This window comes from Anoplopoma fimbria, chromosome 7 (assembly GCF_027596085.1).
Source record: "Anoplopoma fimbria isolate UVic2021 breed Golden Eagle Sablefish chromosome 7, Afim_UVic_2022, whole genome shotgun sequence".
Classification (NCBI taxonomy): domain Eukaryota; kingdom Metazoa; phylum Chordata; class Actinopteri; order Perciformes; family Anoplopomatidae; genus Anoplopoma; species Anoplopoma fimbria.
In genome coordinates, this window is record NC_072455.1 from 18845919 (window position 1) to 18873764 (window position 27846).

The 27846-nt window shown below is 39.6% G+C and overlaps 3 protein-coding genes across 4 annotated transcripts; 1 reads left to right on the forward strand and 2 right to left on the reverse strand.

Annotated features, from left to right (window-relative positions):
* The first annotated feature begins 287 nt into the window (after positions 1-287).
* On the forward strand, positions 288-4124 carry LOC129093175 (butyrophilin subfamily 2 member A1-like). Its single transcript, XM_054601093.1, has 8 exons — positions 288-480; positions 651-713; positions 1120-1485; positions 1599-1883; positions 1986-2078; positions 2162-2287; positions 2753-2785; positions 2889-4124. The coding sequence occupies exons 1-8, from the start codon at positions 477-479 to the stop codon at positions 3425-3427; spliced, it is 1509 nt and encodes a 502-aa protein (XP_054457068.1). The 5' UTR covers positions 288-476; the 3' UTR covers positions 3428-4124.
* Positions 4125-4142: 18 nt separating this feature from the next.
* Positions 4143-11021, reverse strand: LOC129093512 (uncharacterized). Its single transcript, XM_054601551.1, has 8 exons — positions 10886-11021; positions 9021-9130; positions 8722-8806; positions 8434-8629; positions 7062-8134; positions 6160-6959; positions 5541-5744; positions 4143-5417 (listed from the first exon to the last, which is right to left on the reverse strand). Exons 1-8 carry the CDS (start codon positions 10975-10977, stop codon positions 5173-5175), a joined length of 2805 nt encoding a protein of 934 aa, XP_054457526.1. The 5' UTR covers positions 10978-11021; the 3' UTR covers positions 4143-5172.
* Positions 11022-22350: 11329 nt separating this feature from the next.
* Positions 22351-27503, reverse strand: LOC129093476 (E3 ubiquitin-protein ligase ZFP91-like). Of its 2 annotated transcripts, XM_054601506.1 has the most exons (12): positions 27445-27503; positions 26886-27202; positions 26542-26573; positions 25937-26059; positions 25773-25806; positions 25577-25663; positions 25305-25451; positions 24987-25037; positions 24821-24899; positions 24481-24595; positions 24189-24288; positions 22351-23221 (listed from the first exon to the last, which is right to left on the reverse strand). In XM_054601506.1, exons 2-12 carry the CDS (start codon positions 27194-27196, stop codon positions 22351-22353), a joined length of 1950 nt encoding a protein of 649 aa, XP_054457481.1. In that variant the 5' UTR covers positions 27197-27202; positions 27445-27503. The 2 variants fall into 2 exon arrangements, with proteins under 2 accessions (XP_054457481.1, XP_054457480.1); XM_054601505.1 differs by having other exon boundaries at positions 26886-27465.
* Positions 27504-27846: the final 343 nt, after the last annotated feature.

A 27846-nucleotide genomic window follows, 5' to 3' on the forward strand; every position in this document is an offset into this window, starting at 1 on the left:
AATAAAAAATAAAAAATAAAAAAATAAAAAATAAAAAATAAAAATAAAAATAAAACATAAAAATAAAAAACAAGTATTATAAATAATAAATAATTTTCTTTAATAATAACGTTTGACAGATGAAATATTTTTACAGACAGAAAAAACTATATTAACTAAAAACACCTATAAAATGTTTTTCATGTAGCCGATCCGTTCCAGCAGCCCGGTCCTGAGTTGGCTGTCAGGATGTTTTTTGCACCGGAGGCTGGTTTGACCGCAGTGCCTTTTTCCGGTGATATCAAAAGTGAAAGTAAATCTCTGGATAAGGGCACGGCGTGTTGGAGGTTTTCTTTTCTGCTCAAATCTACCTTCACTTAGGAATTACACTTAAAAGACTGCAAATCTGATTTTGTATTCCGTCTTCATTTCTGCATAAGGATTACAGCCTACCAAGAGTTGCGTGAAGGATAGTTCCCTGAAGTTACAAAGGAACAATGGGTAGGCCGCGATCTGCACCTTTTATTCCTCTGCTTTTATTCACATGCTGTTATTAAATCTGTATTGATATAAATTGTGGAGAGGTGTGGATACCTTTGTGCATCCTGATGTTACTGTTGGTTTCATGCAAATAGCCCTCTGTCATAATTTGTATTCATCCCATTTTATAGGAGCAGTGATTCATATGTGCCTTGTGGCTGCTCTTATTGCACCCTTGTGTAGTGCTGCCCCCGGTAAGTCTTTACGACTACATCTTTTTATTTACGTTATTTTCCTTATGCTTGTATTTCACAATTTATGACACCCCATTCTTACCTTTATATATATATATATATATGATCACTGTTTATTCCGATTCAATCACTTTTTATTGTTCCAATTTCTGCTAAACCTTTAAACTGCTTTTATTCTCCCTTTAAACTCCATCAAGTTTTATTTTTTTGCAATTTGGAGCTATATGTACACATAACATGATTCATAATCAATTGTAAACATGCTGTATTAAACACTGTAAAAGTAATACATAGATGGGACATAAGAGAGGCAATAACGAATCTTCAGTTATTACTTCAGTACTAAATGGCACTTATATTAAATGTTCCCAAAACCCAGTGTAACTTACACTTACTAACATTTCAGTTTCAGGTAGCTTTGAGGTTTTAAGCAGGACCCCTGTCAGAGTGCGACGGGGCCACACAACCACATTACCATGCTGGCTCAATCCACCACAAAATGCAGATGGTTTGGAGGTCCGTTGGTATCGTAGTAGCTACGACTCCCCCGTCATGTATTACCAGGCAAAGAAGTTTCAGAATGCATCCCAGGATGCTTCGTATGCGGGACGAGTCTCGTTTGGCTTGAAGGATGCAGCGTCTGTTGGGCTGAAGGCAGGTGATGTGAGCCTGAAGCTAGAAAATGCCACAATTGGAGATGCAGGAGATTACATTTGTTACGTCAGCAGTGAACAAAGCTATGACAGGTCAAGCGTCAGTCTCACTGTCACAGGTCAGTATCATTGAAGTGGAGAAAACACACAAAACCAAGGGACGATTAAAACATTTTAAATCTTCCCTTACGCTTTACATTAAATGTTTTTCCATCGTCCTCCTCCTTCCTAGAAATCGGAACCCACCCTCTCCTGTCAGCAGTGTGGAGGGAAGATAACATGGTGAATGTAAGCTGTGAGTCTGAAGGCTGGTATCCAGAGCCTAAACTGCGCTGGTCGGATCAAAAGCAGGCTCTTACCCCAAAAAGTTTGAAGTACAGCAAAGACTCGTCTGGTCTTCAGTCAGTCCACAGTTGGCTTCTTTTGTCCAGCTCCAATGAGGTTTCCTGCTCAGTAGGCATCTCCAATGAAGAGCCAAAAAAGGCAAGAGTACGACTGGAAAAGCTTGCTCAAACTGGTAAATGGGGTCAAAATTATTTGCATGTGCACAACAATTGAATTTATTTTTCCTTCGCTCATATACAGTACATAAAAAACGAATTTCTTGCTTTACATTTAGAGTCTGGATCCTCAGCAGCTGGATGGGTGTGTTTTGCTTTACTCCTCACAGCCGTGTTGGTGTCACTTGGATTGCTGTACTTCAAACTGAGAAGTAAATGTTTGATTTTGGAGGCATGTTTGTTATGTAATAAATAAATATTTGATATTAAATCCTGAAAATGTTCTATGTTTCAGGGAAGAAAGCCAAATCACAAAATGACCACACTGGGGGTAAGAACGACCAGAGTCACATCATTTACTTACACAACATTTCAGGGAAAGTTTGTGATATGTGTATTAAATGGTTACACCTGCAAATTAGTATTAGATTTTAGGCTTAGCACTTCTTTAAAGAACTTGTGAGAGATGAATTTTAAAAAGCACCTGATATGAGTCAAGCTCTGAAAACAGTGGATACATTTCCCAAAATGCAACAGGTTAGTGTCTCATTAGGCGCTCCCAGCATTGAAAACATCATCAGGGCTGTTTTTTTCAAACTATGGAAAGCTCCTTCTGGAGCCACAGAAGATATTGTATTACTGTTTTGACAGGCTGAGTTGTACATTGCTTGACAATCAAATTGAACTTCATGTGTAAAATCAGTGGGGTGCCATAAAATAACAGAACCTATGGGTTAACTTCTTTTTGTATTTTCTTCCCTAGAGATTTGTCCACTTTTACCAAAAGGTAAGAAGTAACTCTGTCATTTTTCAAGTCAAAGTTAAACACTTTGACACAACAATTACAAACTAATAATTATTGTTCCTGTATCTGTCTCTGTTACAGAAGCGAGTTTCTCAGAAGCTAGCAAGTGCAATGGTAACCACTTTATTGTAAATAACAATCTTGTGCGTAGTGTGCCAAGTGTTTCTCTCATCTTGACTTTTTCTGATTTAATTCTAATGTTGTTTTCAATTTTCAGTAAATGTCACACTTGATGAGACGATACATCCGTATCTCATAATGAAGAATGGTAAACTGAGAGACAAAAACTGTGTATTTCCCGATGGAGACAAAGTTACCTGCCTCACAGCTATCAAAGGAACACCTGGCTTCTCTTCTGGACAACACTACTGGGAGGTTTCTTTGGGCACAACAGATCATAATGTGGGTCTCAAAAAGTCCTGGTGGGTAGGAGTTACAAGTGCAACTGTCATCCCTGAGGAGATGGATTTTTCGCCGACTACATCTAATGGTTTCTGGTTCCTGTCCTCTAGCCCTGACATAACTGATAGCTTTCAGTTTAGCACAGAACCAAACGTTCTACTGCCTGTCTACTCCAGACCCCAGATTCTTGGTGTGTTTTTGAATTACGACAGCGGAGAGCTTTCCTTTTATAATGTGGAGAATAAGAGTCTCATTGGCAGTATAAGAGCTACCTTCAAAGGTGAAATTTTTCCATTTTTCAATCCTGGTAAAGGTGACAGAGCAGCTATGGAGATATTGCAGAGGGAAGTGTAGTGACATGGGGAACTCTGTAGATTCACCGGCACGAGTGAATCTTAATATCAGACATCAGCTGTTGTAGGGAAGCAGATGAAAACACTTAGCGTCTGTGTTGTGTTTTAGTACTGTATTTGCATCATGTGATAAGGGAAATAAGAGTATACAAAAAAATGAATGGAACCAAGGTTTTCTTTTTTACCTTAGGTACTTAAGTTCACTATGAAGTTCAGGGAAAACTTTTGAAATGACTTGAATGGGTGACCATCCAACAGGTCCTGAAATGTCATATTGTATATCGTCATATTAACTCAAACTCCGAACCAATTTGCATGCGAGACAGAAAAATAACAGAAAGACACTCTCCAGCTATGACGGGGGTGTCAATTCTTATCTAACTCTCCGTAAGAAAGCCAAACTGATTGAGCAGAATTTAATTTTTGAAAAAAATGTTATGTTCAGTCTGTTAATGTTTTTTCTTTTTACTGATTAAAAAAGTATGCTACTGTGTATTTATGCCCTATAACTAAATATACCCTGACATTTACACGTATTTAATTCATACACTAATTAGAAGTACATATGACTTAGTTATTTACGTGATTCACAACTATAGATTCTCTTGACTTTGGTGTTTGTTGTACATACATGTTGACATCTGTAATCATGCAGCTTTTTTAAACGTACATTTTTTAATAAATTCAATCAATATGTGAACTTGTATTTATTTGTTATTTCTATTTTCTTTGTTTCACTCTGCATCCACAATTTTAAAAACTCACTTCACGATCCAGTTTTAAGAAAACACAGCGAAATGTCATACACTTTAATAAGTACATGTAGTATTTACAGTATATACACCATAACACAATACTATGCCATCACTACTGTATATTTTGTCATAGATTAGGAAGTATTTACATTATGGATAAGACCATAAATTGATTCGGAAATTAGTTTTTTTAAATTCTGATACACAATAAATTCAAGTAGGTGTGCCTTGATATGGAGTAGTCTGACTACGACCATGGTAGAAGAGGTATGCAAGAACCACTTCACGTAATGGTTCGAGACCATGAGGAATACTTTTTAATACGCTCGTCAATAGGGCGCCATGGGTTGCGGGCACAATGTAAGTCAATATCAAACACAAACTATACAAGTTCATACATACATAGTCTATCTGTGGTGATTTTAAAAGATCAGAACCAAAGGTTTCTTCTTCCAAAGCTTTACACATTCATGTTTGGTCATCAGCCTTCAGTGGAAGTATATGCTAGACCAAGGACTATTTGATTTAAAGTGTCCTGGTGGTCTAAAGCACCAACCACGACCCTGTGGATTGGCATCACTGCAGGGACATTTGTTGCATGTCACCTTCTCTTTCCTATATCTCCTGCTGTTCTCCATTATCAACTGTTTCATGAAGTAAGGATGACATAAAAAAACATCTTAAAAAAAAAAAAAGATTCACTGTATTTGAAGTCATATTCACATTTTTGCATACATCTTGTCCAACAGCTTATAAGTACATCTTGAACAGACACTGGGCATCCCCCACACTGAGTATGAATGATCCTTACCTGGAGCAACTCATTACTACACAACTCACTTATGACCAGGGTGATGACACATGGCATGCACCTAACTTCAGGTACGGCACCCAAAGAAAAAGAGAAGCTGCTCTCCACCTTTTGTCTTCATTATGATTGCTGGTGGTTTATACATTATGGTACGTGTCCTGTGCCCGTCTTTGATTCGCCCTAGCAGACCGAGGCGGCGCTTTCCCTCCTCCCCTGCTTCTTCAGCAGCTGGATGCGGTTGTGAACGTAAAACTTGATAGCCCTCCAGTCTCGCTGGTTGCTCACCAGCAGAGGGCAGAGTTCGAGGCAGCGCTCGCAATCAGCCTTTGCAGGGACTCGCAGCTCTATGAGGTTCCTCTTTAGGTTAGTCTCCACTGCAACACGCTCAGCCTCTGACCATGGGCGCTTAAGTACACCACGCTTCCCTGTGAGATAGAGGGGGGCGTGTGACAAAGTGTTATGAATGGAAAAAGAGTGCATAGGATCAGATTTATAAGGAAGTGACTGAAGTTTGGGCAGGTCAAAGGCTGATATTGGCGGATTGTTACCTGATTTGGGTGGAATGCATCTTCTCTTATGAACATTGGCTATCGACGGGCTGACTGGAGAGGGAATGGGTGCTCTCTTCTTCCGTGGCGGTCGCCCTGGTCCTTTCTTCTTCACCATCACCTCAGCTTTCTCCTTAACTTCCTCCTTTTCTTCCTCTGCCTCTGAATCTTCTGAGAAGGAGTCAGCTGAGTTGCCAGACATTACTGTAGGACAGAGATGAAATCAGGTTAGTTATATCAAATCAAATGACTAACATACAGCTTAATATTTAAAGAAAGGGGATCAACTACAGTGCTGTAACTTATTAAAAATGTTTTTCTTATCTATAATGTTTTTATATATTTATGATTTAAGAAGCTGACATTCTTCGCAGAGTCCAATCCATTGGCCATCAATAGTTCCACAGAAATAATGATAGGTTAAAATGAAAAACACCAAGTTGTATTTTTACACCTTGCATTATTCAAAACAGAAGGTGGGATTTCATCCTTTAAAAAAGGTTCTTGGCAACAGAACCTGCATTAAATTGAACATGGCATGCCTGAAATACCTGCTGATGGGCCCAAGTCAGTACAACATTTTACCTGCAGACAGAAAATACATAATGCAACTCCTTACCATCCAACTCGAGGCAGATGTGCTGCAGGCTCATCCCTCGGAACAGCACGCCCTCCCTCTCTCCATAAATGACAACACGACCCACACGACCCATCAGTGCTGGATCCCGTATGATAGTGGAGCAGTTCTGGGTCACATGGTACTCTCGTTCGAGGAATTCCTCCAGCAGTTTCGTGGCTCCATGCTGGCCCTCACCCTCATCTAACAGTAGCAGTTGAGTAAATATTGCTACCTGCCGCCGTACACGCGTCGCTGTCAGTGCTCCGGGGTTCTTGGCCCCGCTGGATCGTGCCAGGTTTCTCAGAAGGTCCGTGCCCCGGAGCGGTGTGGCAGGTGAGTGGTAGGGCCGAGAGAAGACGTATGGGCTCTCTGGGTCCACGCCCACATTGGGGCTGGTTAGAAGGAGCAGGTCCAGGCAGGACTCACAGTGTGGCGGTAGAATAAGCGGCTGGATGCGACCACGCTTGCCCAAAACACTAGCCCGCGGGAGGTTACAGAGGACGTTGCGCTCAAAGGGGGACAGGAGGGCTTCCATGCCAGAGGTGGAGCTGTTGCTGGTGCCGGCTGGAGGGGTTGTACGGCTGCGGTAGTCCTGGACAGTGAGCTTGGCCACCTCGCATTCCCTGTGGCGGTTGTAGAGGATGAGCAGGGACAGGCTGGAATGGCAGAGCAGGCGCCAGGCCTCAGCAGAGTGAGGAGAACGGGTGAGAGAAAGGAAAGAGGAGTGCTGCTGGCGGCGGAGGTAGATGACCAAACAGGAGAGGGAAGAGAGCAGTGGAGACATGTGATGTCTCTGTGTGCTGGAAAAGACGAAGAGGGGAAAAAAGCAGTTGAAACCACAAAACACGACCCAAAAACCCTAAGAAATAAATATTTAATCGGTAATAAAAATCCAACAATACCTTACAATCTCTCCATTCTTCCCCTCTAGTGCGTCTTCTTCTCCTTCTCCACTCAGCTCCAGATCTTCATCTGGATCTACGTCTGGTTCCGGAGTAGGAGGTGGAACCAGCTCCTCTTGGCTTCTCGAGCTCTCCACCTCCACCTTTTGCTGCTCCTCATGCTTTTCTCTCTTCATCCTCCGACCCCTTCTGGGAGCAGATGGGGGAGGTGGCGATGGACTCTTAACCCGTGACACCAGCGGGGGCGCGGGGCGTTTTGAGGGGGGCGGTGTTAAGCTAGGCCCTTTCTTGGCGGCTGCGGGCTGAGTAGCGGAAGGCGGCGAAAGCGACAGAGAGAAGGAGACGGCGCCTGTGCTCGAGCGTGTAGCTGGCGATTCCCTCTCCCTGGAGAAGAGGGGAGGGGGAGCAGGGTTGGAGGCCGAGGGCTGAGGGACGGCAAAGGAATGGCTGTGAGGGGCGGAGGTGGAGGACGATGAGGCGTTAGGGTGTGAGGCGCTGCCATTTGAAGAGCTGTGCGTGTGCAGGTGTGCCAGCTCCATGGCTGTTCTGACGTCTGGCTGGTTGGGGTGGTGCTTCTCCAGGTGGCGTGCCAGAGAGCGATAGTGGCGGCCGCAGTATGGGCAGTGCTGCCGCCGGCTCACTGTGGCACCGCTGGAGCTTCCAATGTTTATGTTAATATTGTTGTTGATGTTGGTGGTCGGGGGAGTCAGGGAGCTGACTGGGGGCTGGGACTGGGATCTGGCAGGGGGTGCGACGGGTGCCGGGTGGGAAAAGGATGAGCAGGGGTGCCCAGGTCCTCTGGAGGAGGTGGGCGCGCTTTTCTCCTTCGTATCGACCGTCGCGGACAGCTTGCGCTTCTTGCGTCGGCGAAGCATGCGGCCCCTTATTTCCTCAATTTCCTCTTCTTCATCATCGTCGTCATCATCGTCATCTTCCTCCTCTTCGTCCTCCTCACGGTCTGAGTCGCTGGGCTCAGAGTGCGTGAGTGGGGAGGATGAGGGTGATAATGACCAGGAAGGGGTAAGGTAATCAGAAACTGAGAGGGACAGTGGGTGGGGGCCAGCCTCTTCCTCCTGTTGAGACACATTTCTAATTAAAACAAATCAAATTTGCTCAGCATGTAGCTATTATCCACAGGATTTAGATTATTTGACTAGGATTAGGGCCACAATGTCCCCGGCTCATGTCTGGATAATACATTTTTCTCTCCCTTTCTTCAACTGTCTTTAATGAATAATATGTCCCAAAAAACAAAACACTTTTTAAAAAAGCCCAAATATATAGTTTCATGAGCATGAGCATTTGTTAGGGACAATTTATGCCGGTGATCTTGGTTTGTGTTAGAATTTAACATCAACAGTTAGTAGCTCACCATTGCATTCTCTCCCCAGTCCGTCAGGCTGTAGTCCACTGTGATCTCCTCCCCTTTGGCGATGTCTCGGATTGCTATGACAACCAACCGCACCTGGGTCCCACAGTGGACTTCTCTAATCCGGCAGTTGGGTGGTGGGTGGAAGAGGACAGGTCCCCGAACGCCACTCGCTCCCTCCTCCCCCAACTCTGGCACACTGGAAAACATAAAGTGGCATAAGCAATCTGGATCCCCCCCCAAAAAAACAAAAACAAAAATCACAGTTACTATAGCGGGAGTCCTCCTTACCAGAGCTGAGTGGGATCGGGCAAGTAGTAGGGACTGCCAGGTGGAGGGAGGCGGTCTTCTGCACCCTCTGGGTACTGGCCATCACCTGGGACAGAGTGGACTCTTTAAATCTAGCACAACTTAACTGCTTCATCACAAACCACCAGCCTTATGTTTGAAAGATGAAAGATGTCTCTCTGTACTACAATACACTGCTAATTACAACGTGGTACACTTGTTTTCCATAAGCAGAGTGGATAAAAACACAAACAGCAGGTGGTTAAATGTGCGTGCTTATCTGGATATATATATATATATACCAGGGCTGTAGCTGTGTTCTGACATGCTCTCCTCCTCCTCATCTTCTGTTACATACGCTCGGTCACACACCTTCACAGGTGTCCCCTTCCTTTTTCTCCCACACACTCGCCTGTAAAAAAAAAAAAAAAAAAAAAAAAAGAAGCAAAACAGTGCTTCATTTAGCATAATGATACGTTCAGACAAAGCAGGGCTGAATACTTTCCTCTGGTAAATATTCGAACGGAGGGCAGCCAAAATGAGCAGAGCATGTGATACCTGTGAGAAACCAGTAATTGAATCTGTTCACATAACATTTTTCTTAAGTGGGTGACTCATCCACAACAACATTATAGCTACAAAATACTTAACTATGGATGTTGGCAGCAGTGGTGTCCAGTGTATTTTTTGTTCTTCAACTTTAAAAAAATGTGTATGCCTTTTATTTGACAAGCAATCGAAACAAAGACATTTGAAATTAAGATCTCTGCACATCCTAAGGTAAAGTAGACCGTGAAAAACATATAACAGAAGAATAAGGAGAGATATCATCTATATTATCTATTTAATTTCACCTGAAGGTTAATCAATAGCGTATATTACTGATCAGTCTGTTGATTAATTTCACCAGTAATCTTTTCATCATCTACCCTGTGGAATGTCACAGAATAGTGTGAAAAATACCAATCACAATTTCCAAGAACCGAAAGAGACATTTTTAAATTCCCTGTATTGCACAATCAACACATTAGAACAAAAACCTATTATATTAAAAATGATGCGAAACTAAAATAAGGAAAAGCTGAAAATACTCACTTCACTACTTAATAGCTGTTAACACTACATATATTGTTCCTTGATAACTGACTTTAGGTTACTGAAATACACATATACATATATATATAAAACATATTTCCTTAACCATTTATTATTTTATTTTTAAATCAGAAATGTCTTTTGTTCAATAGAAGCCTGCACATTGTTGTCAGTTCATCACAGCACATTTAAAATGCTTTTTGTTGACACCATATTGACTGCAGCCTGTGCACCATTAGATTTACTTGCCATTTAATTTAATTATCATTTAATAATATGTTTTAGTACCATACCAATGCTAGTTTCGGGTAAGTTTACCTGTAAATACAGGTGTGAATCAGTCCCTGATTTGACCAAGCTTGAGAAACACAGATTTAAACACTGATTATAACAGATTTTTTTGTTATCTATACATTGATAAAGGCCCCACCCCTTTATCAATCACGTCAGACTGTATGTACATGCATTAACAGAGACCTGATTAGCACAACACATGTTCACAAACACATGTTTTTGGGTGCATTTCAGCAACTTTGTTTACTTAAAAGCCCAAACAAGCAGTGTTAGGAGCACAATAACACTGAGGTGGTTTAATGGGTAGTATGATCCAGGATCTGCAGTCTTACATGCTGACATGACAGGAGGTGGGTTATCCATAAGATAGCATGTAACTGAAAGGCCAGACAGATGCATAGCAGAGTCCAGCTGGGTGCATGCTAACATTGATGCTAAACCACAGCTAGCCTGTTAGCTCCCAGCAGCTAACGTGGAGACTCACGTCCCCATCAAAACATCAAAAATGAAACCCTGGCGATTGAACGCGAAGGCTGGGTAAACTGGAGATGCATCATCATATACGACCCAGCAGCTGCAACTAAAAAAACAAAGAAAAAACACCTCCCCTGCTGTGTTTTTCCTCCATTATACCGCTGAAATCATGCAAGAAAAAAGGCTTCTGATGTTAAACTAAACAAACGTGCACGGTGGTAACGCGTGTGCGTCTGTTGCATTTGGGTTCACACACAAAAACAACCTCACACACAGGATGAAGAACCGGCTTTGCCTCACTCACCCTCTCGGTGGAGGCGGTTTGCTCCCATCACCGTCGCTGTCGAGGGTCGGTGGCTCCCGGTAGTCAAAAGGCGACCGTACGTTCTCCGCCATTAGGACTCCCTTCCCTACCTCTCACTCTCCGGTAGACTGCCCACTGCGCATGTGCACAACATCCTTTGGGGTTCTAATGGTAAAATGGGGTGCACCCACCTCTGAGGAAGATAAGAGACTCAATCTGTTACAGGTCTAAATGTGTAAGTGCATTGATTTGACTGCACTTCCACGTGAAAGCATGCATGTTCATTTTTGCAATCAATAGCTCTTTCCAAGAATTTTAAAATGATTTGTTAACACTGGGACCGTATTTGCAATCAATGCATCCACTAAATGTGAATCTTGAGGTTGGAGGTCTTTTATCTTCCTCAGAGGTGGGTTTTTACAACTTTCTGTGTGTAATTAGATCAAAAGTAACAATTATAGTTGCAAAATCCACCAATTTTTCTATTTTAAATGATTTGTTAACACTGAATTTCACTGGATGTCCCTGATTTCCTAAAAATGTCCCTTTAAAATTCTTGGGAAGAGCTATATAAATCAACATACGCTTCACTTCAATCTGTTATCTTAAATGTGAATCTTGAGTCAAGATTCACATTTAGTGGATGCATTGGAAGTGGAAGTGCAGTCAAATCAATGCACTTACACATTTAGACCTGTAACAGATTGAAGTGAAGCATATGTTGATTTATATAGCTCTTCCCAAGAATTTTAAAGGGACATTTTTAGGAAATCAGGGACATCCAGTGAAATTCAGGAAATTCAGTGTTAACAAATCATTTAAAATAGAAAAATTGGAACTATGATTGTTACTTTTGATCTAATTACACACAGAAAGTTGTAAAAACCCACCTCTGAGGAAGATAAGAGACCTCCAACCTCAAGATTCACATTTAGTGGATGCATTGGAAGTGGAAGTGCAGTCAAATCAATGCACTATGTTGATTTATATTGGAAGTGGAAGTGCAGTCAAAAATCAATGCACTTACACATTTAGACCTGTAACAGATTGAAGTGAAGCATATGTTGATTTATATAGCTCTTCCCAAGAATTTTAAAGGGACATTTTTAGGAAATCAGGGACATCCAGTGAAATTCAGTGTTAACAAATCATTTAAAATAGAAAAATTGGAACTATGATTGTTACTTTTGATCTAATTACACACAGAAAGTTGTAAAAACCCACCTCTGAGGAAGATAAAAGACCTCCAACCTCAAGATTCACATTTAGTGGATGCATTGGAAGTGGAAGTGCAGTCAAAAATCAATGCACTTACACATTTAGACCTGTAACAGATTGAAGTGAAGCATATGTTGATTTATATAGCTCTTCCCAAGAATTTTAAAGGGACATTTTTAGGAAATCAGGGACATCCAGTGAAATTCAGTGTTAACAAATCATTTAAAATAGAAAAATTGGTGGATTTTGCAACTATAATTGTTACTTTTGATCTAATTACACACAGAAAGTTGTAAAAACCCACCTCTGAGGAAGATAAAAGACCTCCAACCTCAAGATTCACATTTAGTGGATGCATTGATTGCAAATACGGTGGAATGAACATGCATGCTTTCACGTGGAAGTGCAGTCAAATCAATGCACTTACACATTTAGACCTGTAACAGATTGAAGTGAAGCATATGTTGATTTATATAGCTCTTCCCAAGAATTTTAAAGGGACATTTTTAGGAAATCAGGGACATCCAGTGAAATTCAGTGTTAACAAATCATTTAAAATAGAAAAATTGGTGGATTTTGCAACTATAATTGTTACTTTTGATCTAATTACACACAGAAAGTTGTAAAAACCCACCTCTGAGGAAGATAAAAGACCTCCAACCTCAAGATTCACATTTAGTGGTGCATTGATTGCAAATTGGAAACATGTGGAAGTGCAGTCAAAAATCAATGCACTTACACATTTAGACCTGTAACAGATTGAAGTGAAGCATGTGTTGATTTATATAGCTCTTCCCAAGAATTTTAAAGGGACATTTTTAGGAAATCAGGGACATCCAGTGAAATTCAGTGTTAACAAATCATTTAAAATAGAAAAATGGTGGATTTTGCAACTATAATTGTTACTTTTGATCTAATTACACACAGAAAGTTGTAAAAACCCACCTCTGAGGAAGATAAAAGACCTCCAACCTCAAGATTCACATTTAGTGGATGCATTGGAAGTGGAAGTGCAGTCAAAAATCAATGCACTTACACATTTAGACCTGTAACAGATTGAAGTGAAGCATATGTTGATTTATATAGCTCTTCCCAAGAATTTTAAAGGGACATTTTTAGGAAATCAGGGACATCCAGTGAAATTCAGTGTTAACAAATCATTTAAAATAGAAAAATTGGTGGATTTTGCAACTATAATTGTTACTTTTGATCTAATTACACACAGAAAGTTGTAAAAACCCACCTCTGAGGAAGATAAAAGACCTCCAACCTCAAGATTCACATTTAGTGGATGCATTGATTGCAAATACGGTGGGATGAACATGCATGCTTTCACGTGGAAGTGCAGTCAAATCAATGCACTTACACATTTAGACCTGTAACAGATTGAAGTGAAGCATACATTGGCACATTGGTTATGATCCGTCTGGGATCCTGGAGACAGCACTAAATAACTCTTCTTCATTTCACGAGAATTGCTTATAAACATGTTTTTAAGTTGATGACACAAAAAATAAAAGTCCTGTATTATAAATTCTACTCAAGTAAAAGTACATAAAAATGATAAGCAAAATGTACTTGAATTTACAACTAGTACATTTTCTACAATCCCCTGCAACATTGTTATATTTTTTATACTAATTAATCAATAAGATAAGATAAGATAAGATAAGATAATCCTTTATTAGTCCCGCAGCGGGGAAATTTGCAGGCTTACAGCAGCATAGAGTTAAAGTGCACACAAGAGACATAGTAAAGAAAGACAAGATAAAAATAAAAAAAAAAAAAATGAAAAAAAAAAATAAAAATAAAAAACAAGTATTATAAATAAGCAATAAAAACAGTAGAAAAACACAATAACTGAAATATAATATTTACAGACAGAAAAAAAAAACCTATTTTAACTATTATTGCACAGTGTTTTTATTGTCATGTGTCATGTGGTCTGCTGGGAGCAGAGCTGGTTGTGTAACCTGACAGCAGCAGGAAGGAAGGACCTGCGGTACCTCTCCTTCACACACCGGGGGTGAAGCAGCCGGTGGCTGAAGGAGCTGCACAGAGCTGCCAGGGTGTCCTGCATGGGGTGAGAGGTGTTGTTCATCAGGGATGACAGCTTGGCCATCACCCTCCTGTCTCCCACCACCTCCACCGTATCCAATGGACACCCCAGCACACTGCTGGCCTTCCTGACAAGCTTGTTGAGTCTCTTCTTGTCTGCTGCTGAGATGCTGCTGCTCCAGCAGACCACTGCATAAAAGATGGCTGATGCCACCACAGGAGTTGAAAAAGGTCTTCAGGAGTGCTCCCTGCACTCCAAAGGACCTCAGTCTCCTCAGCAGATAGAGTCTGCTCTGACCCTTTTTATAAAGTGCATTTGAATGATTAGTCCAGTCCAGTTTATTGTTCAAGTGAACACCCAGGTACTTATAAGATTGCACAATCTCAATGTCCTGTCCCTGGATGTTCACTGGTTCCGGAGGACAGTGTTTTCCCCGGCGGAAGTCCACCACCAGCTCTTTGGTTTTACCAGAGTTGATCTGGAGGCGGTTCCGCCGGCACCATCCTGTGAAGTCCTGGTTCAGTTCTCTGTATTCCCTCTCATCGCCTGCGGAGATGAGGCCGACGATTGCAGAGTCGTCAGAGAACTTTTGCAGGTGGCAGGTAGCAGAGTTATATGTGAAGTCCGAAGTGTATATGGAGAAGAGGAATGGAGCCAGAACGGTTCCTTGTGGGGCCCCCGTGCTGCAGGACACCCGATCTGACTCACACTCCCCTATCCTCACATACTGTGGACGGTTGGTGAGGTATGTGAATATGTGAATAGCATTTTACTATTGTAGCTGCTTGGGGTGGAGCTTTCCCTACCATATATACAGCTAGGTAGTTTTAGTCCACTGACTCGCAACTGAGTAAATGCACTTAGGCACTTTTCAGCACTGTGCAAAACAGGATTAGATGCAATCTATACCCCTATACTTATATCTGTGATTGGTGTTGACAGTAGATTTTGCACAACTTCTACTTTTCAACATCTAGGGTTTCAATAAGATAAGAAAATAAATACATTTTTCATAAAGCTTTATTTTTGTAATTTTCTATAAATTTTTTTCGGAAATACCCATTTAAGTAGGTTCTAATTATAGGGATCATAGACATTTCTTTGAAATATCTGTTCAATTTAAACCCAAGAAAATATGAATTTGATCATGAATTTGTTATAGGAAACTATTCTTCATATATATTTTATATTATTTGCATGCTTCCACTAGAAGACACCCTAGGCTCTGCTAGCCATTATGTATTATTAGCTAATTAGTTTATCAGCTCAACTTTGTCTCTATTTTCCCTATAATACATGTATGTATATATATATATATATGTTGATTTATATAGCTCTTCCCAAGAATTTGAAAGGGACATTTTTAGGAAATCAGGGACATCCAGTGAAATTCAGGAAATTCAGTGTTAACAAATAATTTAAAATAGAAAAATTGGTGGATTTTGTCTAATCTATCTAATTACACACAGAAAGTTGTAAAAAAAAAAAAAAAAAAACACCCTGAAGTGCTAAGAGTGTATTTTAATTGTTAATGCACATCCAGTTAATCATCACAGAGATAGAAGAGAAGCATGGCATTAAGAAATCCACCATACCAACAAGTCTGGAAGTCACAGCTCATTCATTCGGCAAGATTATGCTGCGTCAGGCATTGAACACTACAGTGAAGTCGTTGTGTTGCAGAGTGTTTGATACATTTGGCTACAGACATTACAACCCTACCTTTGACCATTAGTCTAATACAGTATTTCTTAAACATTTTTTTCACCTTCCAAAGAAGGACATGACAGAAAAGTATAGTTCAAACGTGTTAACAGTGTAGCAGCATATTCAAGTATAACATCAGGAGAGAACTTGTTGACCAGAGCAGCAAACATGACATTTGATCATCACAGATTGTTCCAAACCAAAATCAATACAAGCATTCAGTATATACACATTACAACATGCCATTTTATATGGAATTTTCTAGATTTCATATGTTAATAAGGTTGGACATAAAAAGCTATGTGACCTATTAAAATAGCAAATGGCTACAGATTCAGCTGCACATCAATCACAGTTTATCAGTCATGTATTTTTGGCTACATTTCTAGCAGTTAGTAGATTTTCTAGTGTAAGGAACAGCAGATAATTAGTCATCAAAAGTAAATCTACTTAAATAAAATAAATAACACACTGTATACAAAAAAATTATACTTTTTAAACAGTCTTTCTCGACCTCTTCACAAACCAAACTTTATACCATTAAAAGTCTGCACTCACTTCTTTGTCAAAGGAAATAGCAACTGTGGCAAACTAGAGGTCATTTTAGCACTTGCTGTGGAAATACCAACGTCTGGGAAAAGCTGTCTACAGGGGCTTTGTTCAAAGGAGCGTAGGTGTGATTTTAGTTAAGCAGTACAATTTTTAACCTCTAGTGTTCACAGAGTATATTCCACAGAGCTTTATATTCAATTTGGAATAAATAAAAGAGTAAAGCTGGCTGTTAGTGTTGAGTTCATTCAGTCATAGAAGTTGTTGGATTGAACCTAAGGAAATCAGACATCCTCTGTTCCTTCCCTCTCTGTGTGTAAGACATGGAGGGTCTGCGCAGCATGGTCAGCCCAGTGGACTAGCTCCAGCAGCACTCGATAGGTCCACATTTTGAGGCCGAAGACTCCCCCAGTGCCATCGGTTTCCTACACAGAAGAAAACTGCCTTTTATTTTACCAGGATACAGTAAAATACGATAAGACAAGGTGTTTAGTGGACCTTTAGGCTGAAGTAAAACAGAGTTTTTGTTGTGGTCAATCTTCAACTTTCAGAGTAAATTACCTCATTCAATGCATGTTAAAAGTCTGAGGGTTGGATTAAGAAAATATACAAGATAACAACAATTTAAGAGACTATTGAAGAAGTATATGAATATGTTCCTATTTGCTTCTACAAAAAGTCAAAGTTTTACAAAAGTGAATAAATCTAAACTTGCAATAACTGAATTTTGATTAGAATTATTTTGTAGTTATGTTGACCTGAAAAATGCAAGTCTGATATTAACTTTTAGCTGCCCTATCTCCACTTTGTTTCCCAGTTGGTTGTAAACTTTTTCTGCCTGCCGTTTGGTGCTGAAAATAGTTAAGTTGCAAATCAAAAACCAAGAGCAGAAAGATGCTTAAATTAGTTGAAGAAACTGCAGGGTCACTATGAGGGCCACCTTTCACAATAAACATTTAATCCATTGTTAATGTTAAATATTGATTGGTGCAGTTTAAACTCAATCCTTAAGATTAACATGGATATCTAGGCTATTAAGTCTAGGCAATTTAAAATCTTTGTTCCCAAAATTAGTCATAATCATACAAAAGGTATCATTTTATAATACGGGGTTTAGTCACACCCTCGCTGTAGCTTTAGGTTATACCTTTAATTGTTGCATTATTGAGACTGGGCTGGGGGCTGGTAGCTTGGAAATACCATATTGTGGGATCCCGTTAGCGTGGGATTTTGCTAAAGAGATTTGCTGTAGATGAGCCAATTATTCATTCATTCAATGAGTCATTATATTATCATAAATACATAAATGCAACTCATGTTGGAGACAATGCTTCATTTCATGGAGCAGGGATCCCTGGCCACCTGCATGATGACATAATAGGGGCATCTTTGCTCCTGTTGTTCCAGTAGAAAACTGTGGAAACTACGCAACACTTTGTTTCGTACAATTTTTAAAAAATCTTTAAAAATATAAATCTTTTAATCATTCATAATGGACAAGTCGGCTGTTCACATACGAAAGGTTTAAATTAGCCAGTTGTTTTGAGAAAGCTTGGAAGATGAAGAAAAATGCTTTTTGTCAGTGGAAAGTTGAGATTTTGTTTCTTTCTTCTGCTATTTGGTGTAAAAAGGTACTTAAAAATAGTACATTATGTTTTTGTTTGTGTGTGTCTATCGAAATGAAAAAACAACTATAACAAATACTGTACCTCATTACACGGGTGGTCTGGGGTGACTTCCAGGGTCATGTTCTCGGTCTCCAACAGACCTTTGGTGCTGTTGAGCAGGTGCTCCAGACGGAGTCGGACGTTCTTCTTCATGGCCTCATAGTCGCCCTCCAGCTCACCCCACTCCTCCTCTTCCTTCAGGATGACACAGTGGATGAGCCCCAGGCACTGCCGCAGAGCTGAATGCAGCAACTGCACCTGCTGCTCCGTGCTAGGCTCCTCAGAGTCTGGGGAGAGGGACACCATGCGTACTCCGTCAGGGGTGTGGTCCGACAAGAAGGTCTCCTTCTCTTTCTGAAAGGGCGAGGAAAACATATTTGTGTTTCAACCTGACGGATGCAAAGTGCTTCTTGGCATTGCACTTGTGCCTCACATTTTATTTTAGCTCAATGACACATTTGGCATTGAATGACAGCCATATTGATCAATTAAAAGGTGTTCTAAAGGGAGGATGAGGCACAGAAGCAGGACAGCAGGGGAAAAATCCAATACAGGGACCCCAGGGGAAATGGAGGGGAGGTGGTGGTGGTGGAGGTGGTGGTGGTGGCTGGGGGCTTTTAGTATGATTACACTGCATCCCTTTAAAGCATACACACGTGTATACTGGTGAATGTTAATATATATACACAATTAAAACAGATCACTCAAATGCGACAGGTAGCTTAGCTGGCAGTCCAAAAAACAGAGCCAGCCTCAAAGTACAGTTAACGGGAAGGAGAGTGTGTCATCAGTGTGTGTGTGTGTGAGCTGATAACTCACGTATAGCTGGAGCAGATGAGCACATTCGTAGTGCAGTAGCCGGGCAAGAGCCACCGCTCTCCCGGTCTGCGACGGGCCGGGCACCGGGGTGTCCAGCGCAGTTATGAGCTGCTCCTTCGGCTCTGCCATTTGCACTCCAGCCCTGTTTGGCTTATCTGGATGAAGACCGAGCAGACAAAACCAGCAGCACCCCTAAACGTCGTCAATGATGGCAGAAAACACTATTTCTTTTTCTTTTTTTGGATACTTCAGCAGTTTTAACACGCACCGTGGGTCGACACCGGGAGCGTCAGCAAAGCGTGTTTATGTCGGCGTTCATGTTGGAATATACGCGGCCGGTTCCGCAAGCCACAGGGGCGGTTTTAGGGGGACGCACAGGAGGGCTTTTTTTTTCCCCCCCTCTCCTTAAAAACGTCACGATGGGCCCACCCACCCTTCCACAAATAATCTCTTTATTGGTGAAGCTTATGGGGGAAAGAAAACCACCACACACAATATTTTATGGCCAATTAAATATTCAAAATTTCACACAAATGTACACAAACTATTTCCTATTCCTAACTATTTTTTTGAAGAGAGCAGATATTTAGGTACACGTTTTAAGATAAGATAAGATAAAATGACACTAACAAGCAGCTAGACTTACATCTTTAACATATTATTTAAATATTATAAGTATATTATATAGTAATTACCACGTGTTCAGTACAGTCAAATATATAGAGTATTTATGAATCATTTCAAACACAAAGGTTATGACACACCTTCTCATTCAACTACTTTAATGAATCAGTCAATTGTGTAACATAAGAGGATAGATGACTTAGGCCAATTTATAACATATGATTTACTGGTTTGAACATGATTGGGCAGAGATTAATTTGCTGGAATAAGTGACACTAACAATATATGCCTAGTCTAGTGACTTAGTCAAAATTTGGACACACCTTCTTTCAACTACTTTGAAGAGGCCATTACACTAAAATATAAAACATATTCTGTTTCAACTGAGGATTTGTTGGGGATGGACCTTTACCAGAAAACAATCTTGAAGTGGCTAGCATCACAAAGAGCTGATAAGATAAGAAAATCATTTTGGCAAAAAAGAGACTTGTTTGTGAGACAGTGACTTAGGCCATTACTTTAAGAGGGCTTATTGACTTACATCTTTATATATATATATATATATATATATATATACAGTACCAGTCAAAAGTTTGGACACACCTTCTCATTCAACTACTTTGAAGAATCTAAAATATAAAACATATTCTGGTTTGTTGAGCATTTGTTTGTTTGTTTACCACATAATTCCATATAAGATAAGATAAGATAATCCTTTATTAGTCCCGCAGCGGGGAAATTTGCAGACTTACAACAGCGTAGAGTAAAGTGCACACAAGAGACATAGTAGAAGAAGACAAGCTAAAAATAAAAAATAAAAATAAAATAAAACAAGTATTATAAATAAGCAATAAAAAAAAAAACAGTAGAAAAAACAACAATAACTGAAATAACTGAAATATTATATTTACAGACAGAGAAAAAAACAACTATTTTAACTATTTTTAACTATTATTGCACAGTGTAATGTGTAATGTATTGCACAGGTTTTTATTGTCATGTTATTATTGTCATGTGTCATGTGGTCTGCTGGGAGCAGAGTTGGTTGTGCAGCCTGACAGCAGCAGGAAGGAAGGACCTGCGGTACCTCTCCTTCACACACCTTTACTGATAACATATTTTGTTGACTTTAAAACACATATAGAAAATGTATCATTCTGTTTATACAATGCAAAACAAAATGTAACTAATGTAATATTATCTGTAATGTACAATTTTCGCCAAACTAATTAAATAAACATTAAGAAAGCTGTTATGAATGGATTATTTTGTCTTTTTACATGTTTTGTAAAGAAAATATCCTGGCCATTGTTGTGAATAAAGTTGGATTAAAATGATGAAATAGAAATTCTCTTTTCTTGGTTTAGTAAAATGGGTGTATTATGAAGTTCAATAGGTGTATTCATAAGGATGCAAGGTTGGTATCAGTGTGGGTAGATCAAATATTAGAATGTTTGCAAAAGTCCAACATTGTCAAAGATATGTCTCAACATGTGCTTTGATGTTGTTTTGTCCACTTTGTCTTGTTTGTTTTGCATTCAATTTTGACTGATAAATAATGGTAATTTAGCTAAATCTGACTCAGTTATATTGATGGTAATTAGTGTGTTATGTCCCTGATGCATAAATAAACTAGACTTGTATAACCTTGTTTAAATGATGTGTGAAAAATAAAAGACAAGAACTTCAGAACACCGTTTGTTTATTATTATTATCATTATTCTTTTGTACACATTTTCTAATAAATAAAGATCATACGATAACGAGTGCTCAGTAGTAGTGGCAGTGCACAGAGGTATATTGTATTATCTAAGATTGCTTCAAAAGAAAATTGATGACAAAAACTATTTCCATCCTGTTACTGCTGTCTGCACAGTCTTAACTGTGAAAATATATGAAGACGACAATCTATAACAAATCAAATCAGATGGTTCAGTACAATTTGGAGGGGACATGACACAACCCAGGTACATTAAAGGGATTACAGGGAAGGTAATTTAGATCTTTTCTTTAGAAAATGAGGTTATAGGCCTTTTTCACCAAAGACATGTTAACATGTTGCATAGGTAGCTGGCTCACTTTCATTACTGACTGGGACACTTCAATAGATTAATCATCAATAGATCATCAATAATATTAATAACACTTGTGCTTTTCCTACTATAATAAGTCAAAATGTCTTCTGTGAAATAAAAGATCTTGCCTTTCTCAAAGGATTTCTAAATATTATTATTATATTAAACTATTATAGATTTTGTCTGTGATTTCGGTCAGTCATAATTGATTTGGCTAAAGGCCAAGACTAAAAAATTAATTCCTTTTTAATATGTTTTTTTATTGTAATTTTACAATAAAGATTATTTTACATCGAGAACCTCATTTGGTTTTGGTTGTTGCACACAGTTAATTTGTTCTGTAAGTTTTAGTTTACTCAAACTACTAGAGTTGACCAAATTATGTCAATTAAATCGATTCATTTGCGGGATATAAATGTAATTTGTGACTTTCTTGTACAATATGTACTATCATCTTGCAGTCTTTTAAATCTCTAAAACATGTTAACATACACACATATATACAAAGTCAAGAAAAATCTAAATATTCAGTAAGCGGTAAAAGAAGTGTATGTAATCTATAACATAATAAATCATACTCCCTGATATAAGTAGCTCTCTGTAGCTATGTACTTTGTATGACTACTGTGTTACACTCCATGGAGATAAAGTGTATTATTTCAAAGATTTAGAATTTCAGCTTTAACGTTTGAGAGGTCCTTCAGTCTATTGTTCTTAAATCAAAACTTCCCTGTGCACAAAGTTCCTCTAGATTAAACTGTCACCATGAACCTCAGCACACTGTAAAAGAATCTGTCTCCCTCCTTCCCTCTCCCATACAATCCCCTCGTCTTCCTTCCTCCTTTCCTCGTTACCCTCCCACATCATTTCCCTCACATCCTGATGAGCGCCACCCACCACCACCCTGTCCCACAGCTCACCCTCCCCTGGTAACTGTTCATCCTCATCAGCCTCCCTGCCCCACTGCATGGCCTGCTGGGAAGCCAGGGAGGCTGTGGAGGCCAGTGTGGTGACGGAGCTCAGGGTGAGGAGGGAGCTCTGAGGGTCCGCAATGGTCATGGAAGTGACGGTGCTGGCAGGAAGGGTGGAGAGCTGGATGAGCTGGGGATGGCTGTTGGAGAAATTGGTAGGAGTAGCAGCAGAGAGGTGCAACAAGGTGGGGGCTTGCTTCTGATGTCCCACTTGCACCACATGGTGCGTGGGCAGTTGGAGAAACTGGCCCTGAGATACATCTATTTGAGTCTGTGGGGCGAGCGGGAGCACCACCTGCTGTAGTGGAGTGAGCGTGCTATTCACCGTTTCCTGAGTCTCCTGGCTGACGGAGGGTTGATTGGGCTGGGGGATCACTGGGACAGTCTCTTGGGTCTGGTTGCGCACTGGGACAGTCTCTTGGATCAGGGTGGGACTGCTTATTACTGAGCCCCCATTGGCTGCCAGGGCTTCAGCTATGAGCACCTCGGGGTGGCTCTTGGCCTTGTGTGCAACAACGGAGTCCTTTTTCTCAAACTTTTTGCTACAAATTGAGCAAGAGAACTGGTAGGAGGATTCTGCATCGTGCTTCTTCATGTGCCAGTTCAAGGAGGCCTTCTGACGGCAGGTGAAGCCGCAGATCTCACACCTGCCACAGGGTGGAGACAAAGACCAGGTTACGGTATAAACTGACTTGATGCTTGAGTCTCATCTGTGACACTTGACCTGCAATTTCATTACAATTTACTCAGAAGCAGTGGTGGAAGAAGTATTTAAATATTTTTACTCAGGTAAAAGAAGTAAAGCCACAATGGAAAATTCTCCATTAGAATTATAAGTCTTTCATTCAAGATTTTACTTAAAGCTTTTTTAAACACTACACTAAATAATATATTTTTACAAACTTGTAACTACAGCTGTCAGATAAATGCACTGGTAATACATAATAAAATGTAAATACTCAAGTAAAGTATAAGTACCTCAGAACTGTATTAAAGTACAAAAATCAACAAAATTGCATCACATAATGAAATGACAGACAAAAAAAGATGTTATTTCAGTATGTAAATATTAGTGTCATTAAAAAAAAAAAAAGACTCATTAATAGGTCAATTTAAGAAGGTTGTTTATAAAAATGGATTATTATCTATTTCTAATTTCACACCCTGATGTACTATTATACACTATAAACTGTATGTATTGTATTGTTAATTCTGTGAAATGAACAGGATTCAAGTAACTGAGCTCCACTTAGCTGGGATAAACAGTGAGGTAGCTAACAATGAGTTCAAAGTTTGGTGCGATTGTTATCTTTTATCTTCTGAAGCCTTCTGTGATTTTTAAATAGTATTTTATAAAGATAGAAAAAAACATTAAAAAAATGTATTTCTTCATGCAAGCAACACTGAGAATGTTTGTAGTTAACATTAAAAGGAAGAACTGAAGGGGAATATGTATACTGGGGTTATTTTAAATGGTTTATTTCTACATAAATAAGACTCAACTGAAATAATGTGCTTTCTTTCTTGTAATAATGGACACAAGCCAGACTCAAAGCTCTTTTGGGTTCACAGACCACATTGAGACATGATATTGCATTTTTTTTTGCTACTCACTGGATTGGCTTTTCTCCTGTGTGAATCATCCTGTGCACAGCCAGGTTATGAGAGCTCTTAAAGGCACGCGCACAATACTCACAGATGTAGTCCCTTTGATCTGTAATATAGGTGATAAGCAGAATAAATAAACTACATGACAGGATAAACACAGATAAGGTAAGGTTATCACTCACAACCGTGGCATTTCAAGCAGCTCAAAAATCATATCACTAGTTTCATAATAAAATAAATATAAGGTATGTTGCCAGTCTTCATACTTTGTAAGTAAACATTTGTGGCTTATCATCACCTGTATGATGTTTTGCATGTCGCAACAGCTGCTTCTGTAAACGAAACAATCGTCCACACGAGGGGTGATCACACACATACTTCTTTTTAAGCAAGTGCTGGTATTTGATATGGTGCTGAAATAAGGAGATGAAAGAAAAAGACTAAATATCACAGTAAAAGCACCCGACATTGCACCTTAATGTAAGTTCACAGATTTAAAACAGTATTTAAAAATGCAGGACAGCAATTTGGCTTGTATGGTGAAGTTAATATTGTTGCTAGTGTAGACTGCTAAATTTAAGACAGAGCTTTTAAAAATAGTTGGGGCTGTCATGGTTACAGTTGACAGGATTGCAAACCTGTAGGTAACGTGGGTGGGCCAAGACAGTACCACAGCCCTCAATTTCACAGCGGACGTACTGCACTGGGGGCTTTTTTCTATGGAGACAGGGGAAAAAAGGGAAATTGTAGAATAATCCTACTTGATCTAAATACTACAGTGATTAATACAACCGAGATTGTTACCTTTGTTTTGGCAGCCGAGGGCCTTTGTCATCTTTTTGTTGTCTACCTCTCCTAGAATGAAAACAAATCATAAAACAGAACTTGAAATGTAAGAGCAATACTTTAATCCTTCTTCCCAAACTTCCAATAGGATCATATCTATATTGTTAACTTCCTTCATGAGGAAAAGAGCAAATATTTTGTCAGTAAGCAGGCTTTCAGACATTGTTGAGGGTATGTGGTTTCAGGTAAAATGAGATATGAAATAAACCTGTTGATTTCAGCCATCAGTTCTTCTGTGCATTTCATTAACTAATCATCAACCCATATTTTGCTTACTTCCTGGGTGGCTCTGCATTAGTACCCACTCCATCTTCCCTCTGCACAACCATCTCTGTTGATTCTTCCTTTTTAATGTCATCTTTTTCCTCCTCCTCTTTTTTGACTTCCTTTTGTTTCAACATTGTATTCCGCCTTGATTTTTCCCTAAGGAGTTAAGAGATAAAGCACAATTTACTATTAAAACTAACATTTTAACATTAATTGTGTTTTTATGTAAAGTAACATTCAGGACTAATACTCATTATGGGAAGGCAGTGAGCTAAGCTTACGTCTTTGTCTCGGGTTTATAGATGAGGTCATTTGGGTCATCTCTGAATGGAGGGTCCTCGTCAAGTGCTGCATCTGGATCTGCAAAGCTAATATGGGCATGCACACAACACTTGCCACAATTAAATTCACATTTGCAAATCAAACATAAAATCACGCATTTTCAGTTTTTCCATTCATAAGATGTATACCACTCACCTGTCATTGCTTCCTTTCAAAGAACCTGTTTCCTCTCCAGAAAAAACATAGATAATGAATTTGTTATTTCAGTTTCAGATGATTGCCATCGTTTGTAGTCGTATTGTCATGACATGTGTATGTGCAGTATGTTGTAAAATGAATGCAAGTGGTCTTTGTCTTACCAGCCTCCATCTCTGCTTCAGGTTTGCATGCTGTTGCGTGATTTGTACGAGTAGCTTGGGTTGGAGGTCTTCCTTTGCCTTCTCTAGATTTGGACAGCTTTGATCCAAGAGTGTGTTTGGATGCTGAGGAGGCCAGAGTGTCCATGCATCAGTGACAGATGCAATACATAACAATATAAAATTCCTACTAATAGATATAAAAGGACTTATGTGTCTCTGCACTCGTATTAGTTGCTGCACTTACTGTATTCGTATCAGTTCGCTGCACTTATTGAATTTGTATTTGTTTACTGCACTTATCCTATTCGTAGTAGTTTGTAGCACTTACTATATTCTAATCCGAATATAGTAAGTGCTACAAACTACTACGAACGTCTGTTGCAATTATTGTTTTCGTAGTAATCTGCCTCTGCACTATACTTTTGCTCTGGCTTATGCTTTGAGATGCTTGTTTAAGAAAGGAGATGCACTTATGACTTCTGGTGACTAGTAGTTCTCTTGAATACCTATGTTGAATACACTTCCTGTAAGTCTCTTTGGATAAAAGCGTCTGCTAAATGACTGTAATGTAATGTAATGTAATGTAATGTAATGTCTCTTCTTACCATTTTTGGCTGTGGATTTCTTTACCGCAGGTCTGTGTGAGAGAAAGCTTACAGTAAATAACAATCAGGTGCAAATAAAAAAAATAAAAAAATGCAGTATACCTTGGAATATACACAAAAAGGACAAGATAACACTGGTTTCAACATCTGGTAAACCTATAGCTTTAAGAACCCCATAGCACACTTCCTACAATTACAGCCCTAAGCCTCCTTGCAGTGCAATCCCACTACTACCTCTAACTAGCCTCTGCAAGTGATACGTCATTGTAGTTAGTTGGTTGGTTAGTTTGGTGCAGTAGTAGTAGTAGTAGTAGTAGTGCAAAGTATTTTTGACGTGCACTTACTGTGTGTTTTTGCAGCGTGATCCCACAGGTCTCCCACGTCCACGGTGCACACTCTTAACGCTAGGTGTTTGCTTGTAAGTGGCATTCTTTGAATTGTTTACCTTCTCCCTGGTTCGCAAAACGCGAAACTCGGAGCTACCGGAGCCCGGAGGGGTCACCGTGGTTTTCACCGGCCTTTTGCGTCCTCTTCTCCCCATTGACGGCTCAGTAGAGTCCGAGGATGGGTTAGAGGCCTCCGTTGAGTCTCCGGTTATCTCACTCCCAGGACGAATATCTGAAACCTCGTCTTCCTCCGAGTCCATGCTGCTCATATTTCACTGTTATGACCCGTACAGACCTTTGTAATTAGCGCTAGTTGACGTTAATTATGCACATATATGTGATACCAACGTTACATTGAAGGCCCTTTTGGGACCAAGTTATGTTAGCTCGGTTAAGAGCAATAGTCACTACACAAGCATTTCATTAACTCGCTTATTATTAAATCAATGTTAACGTTGTATGATAATTTAATTTCACAAACATTCAACATTATTTACTTCTTAAAGCTATAGCAAACCTCATCGTTCTTAAACCGAGTATAGGCCCGTTTGGGATGCGTCTCCTTTAAGAGCGGCAGTAGCAGCAGTAGCGCGATTATGCGAGGATATTTTGTTTGGACTCAAGGGCTTCCATACTAATTGGAAAACGTGATTATGGGAAATGTAGTTTATTTCAAAACTCATGGATCGCTGCTTTTAGGCATGCAAATAGGTCTTAGGTTAATGCAATTGTGCTTAACCTGTTACAATATGAATCTATGTCAGTTATTTTGGTTCTCTGAGTAATTATTTTTCTTGCTGCATTGTTTCTAATGTTTTAATAATGTAAAACAATTAAATCCATACAATTAAATCTATAAATGACAACAGACAAATAACAACTTTCCCATACTGTATAATGTAGCATATGCTCACTAATA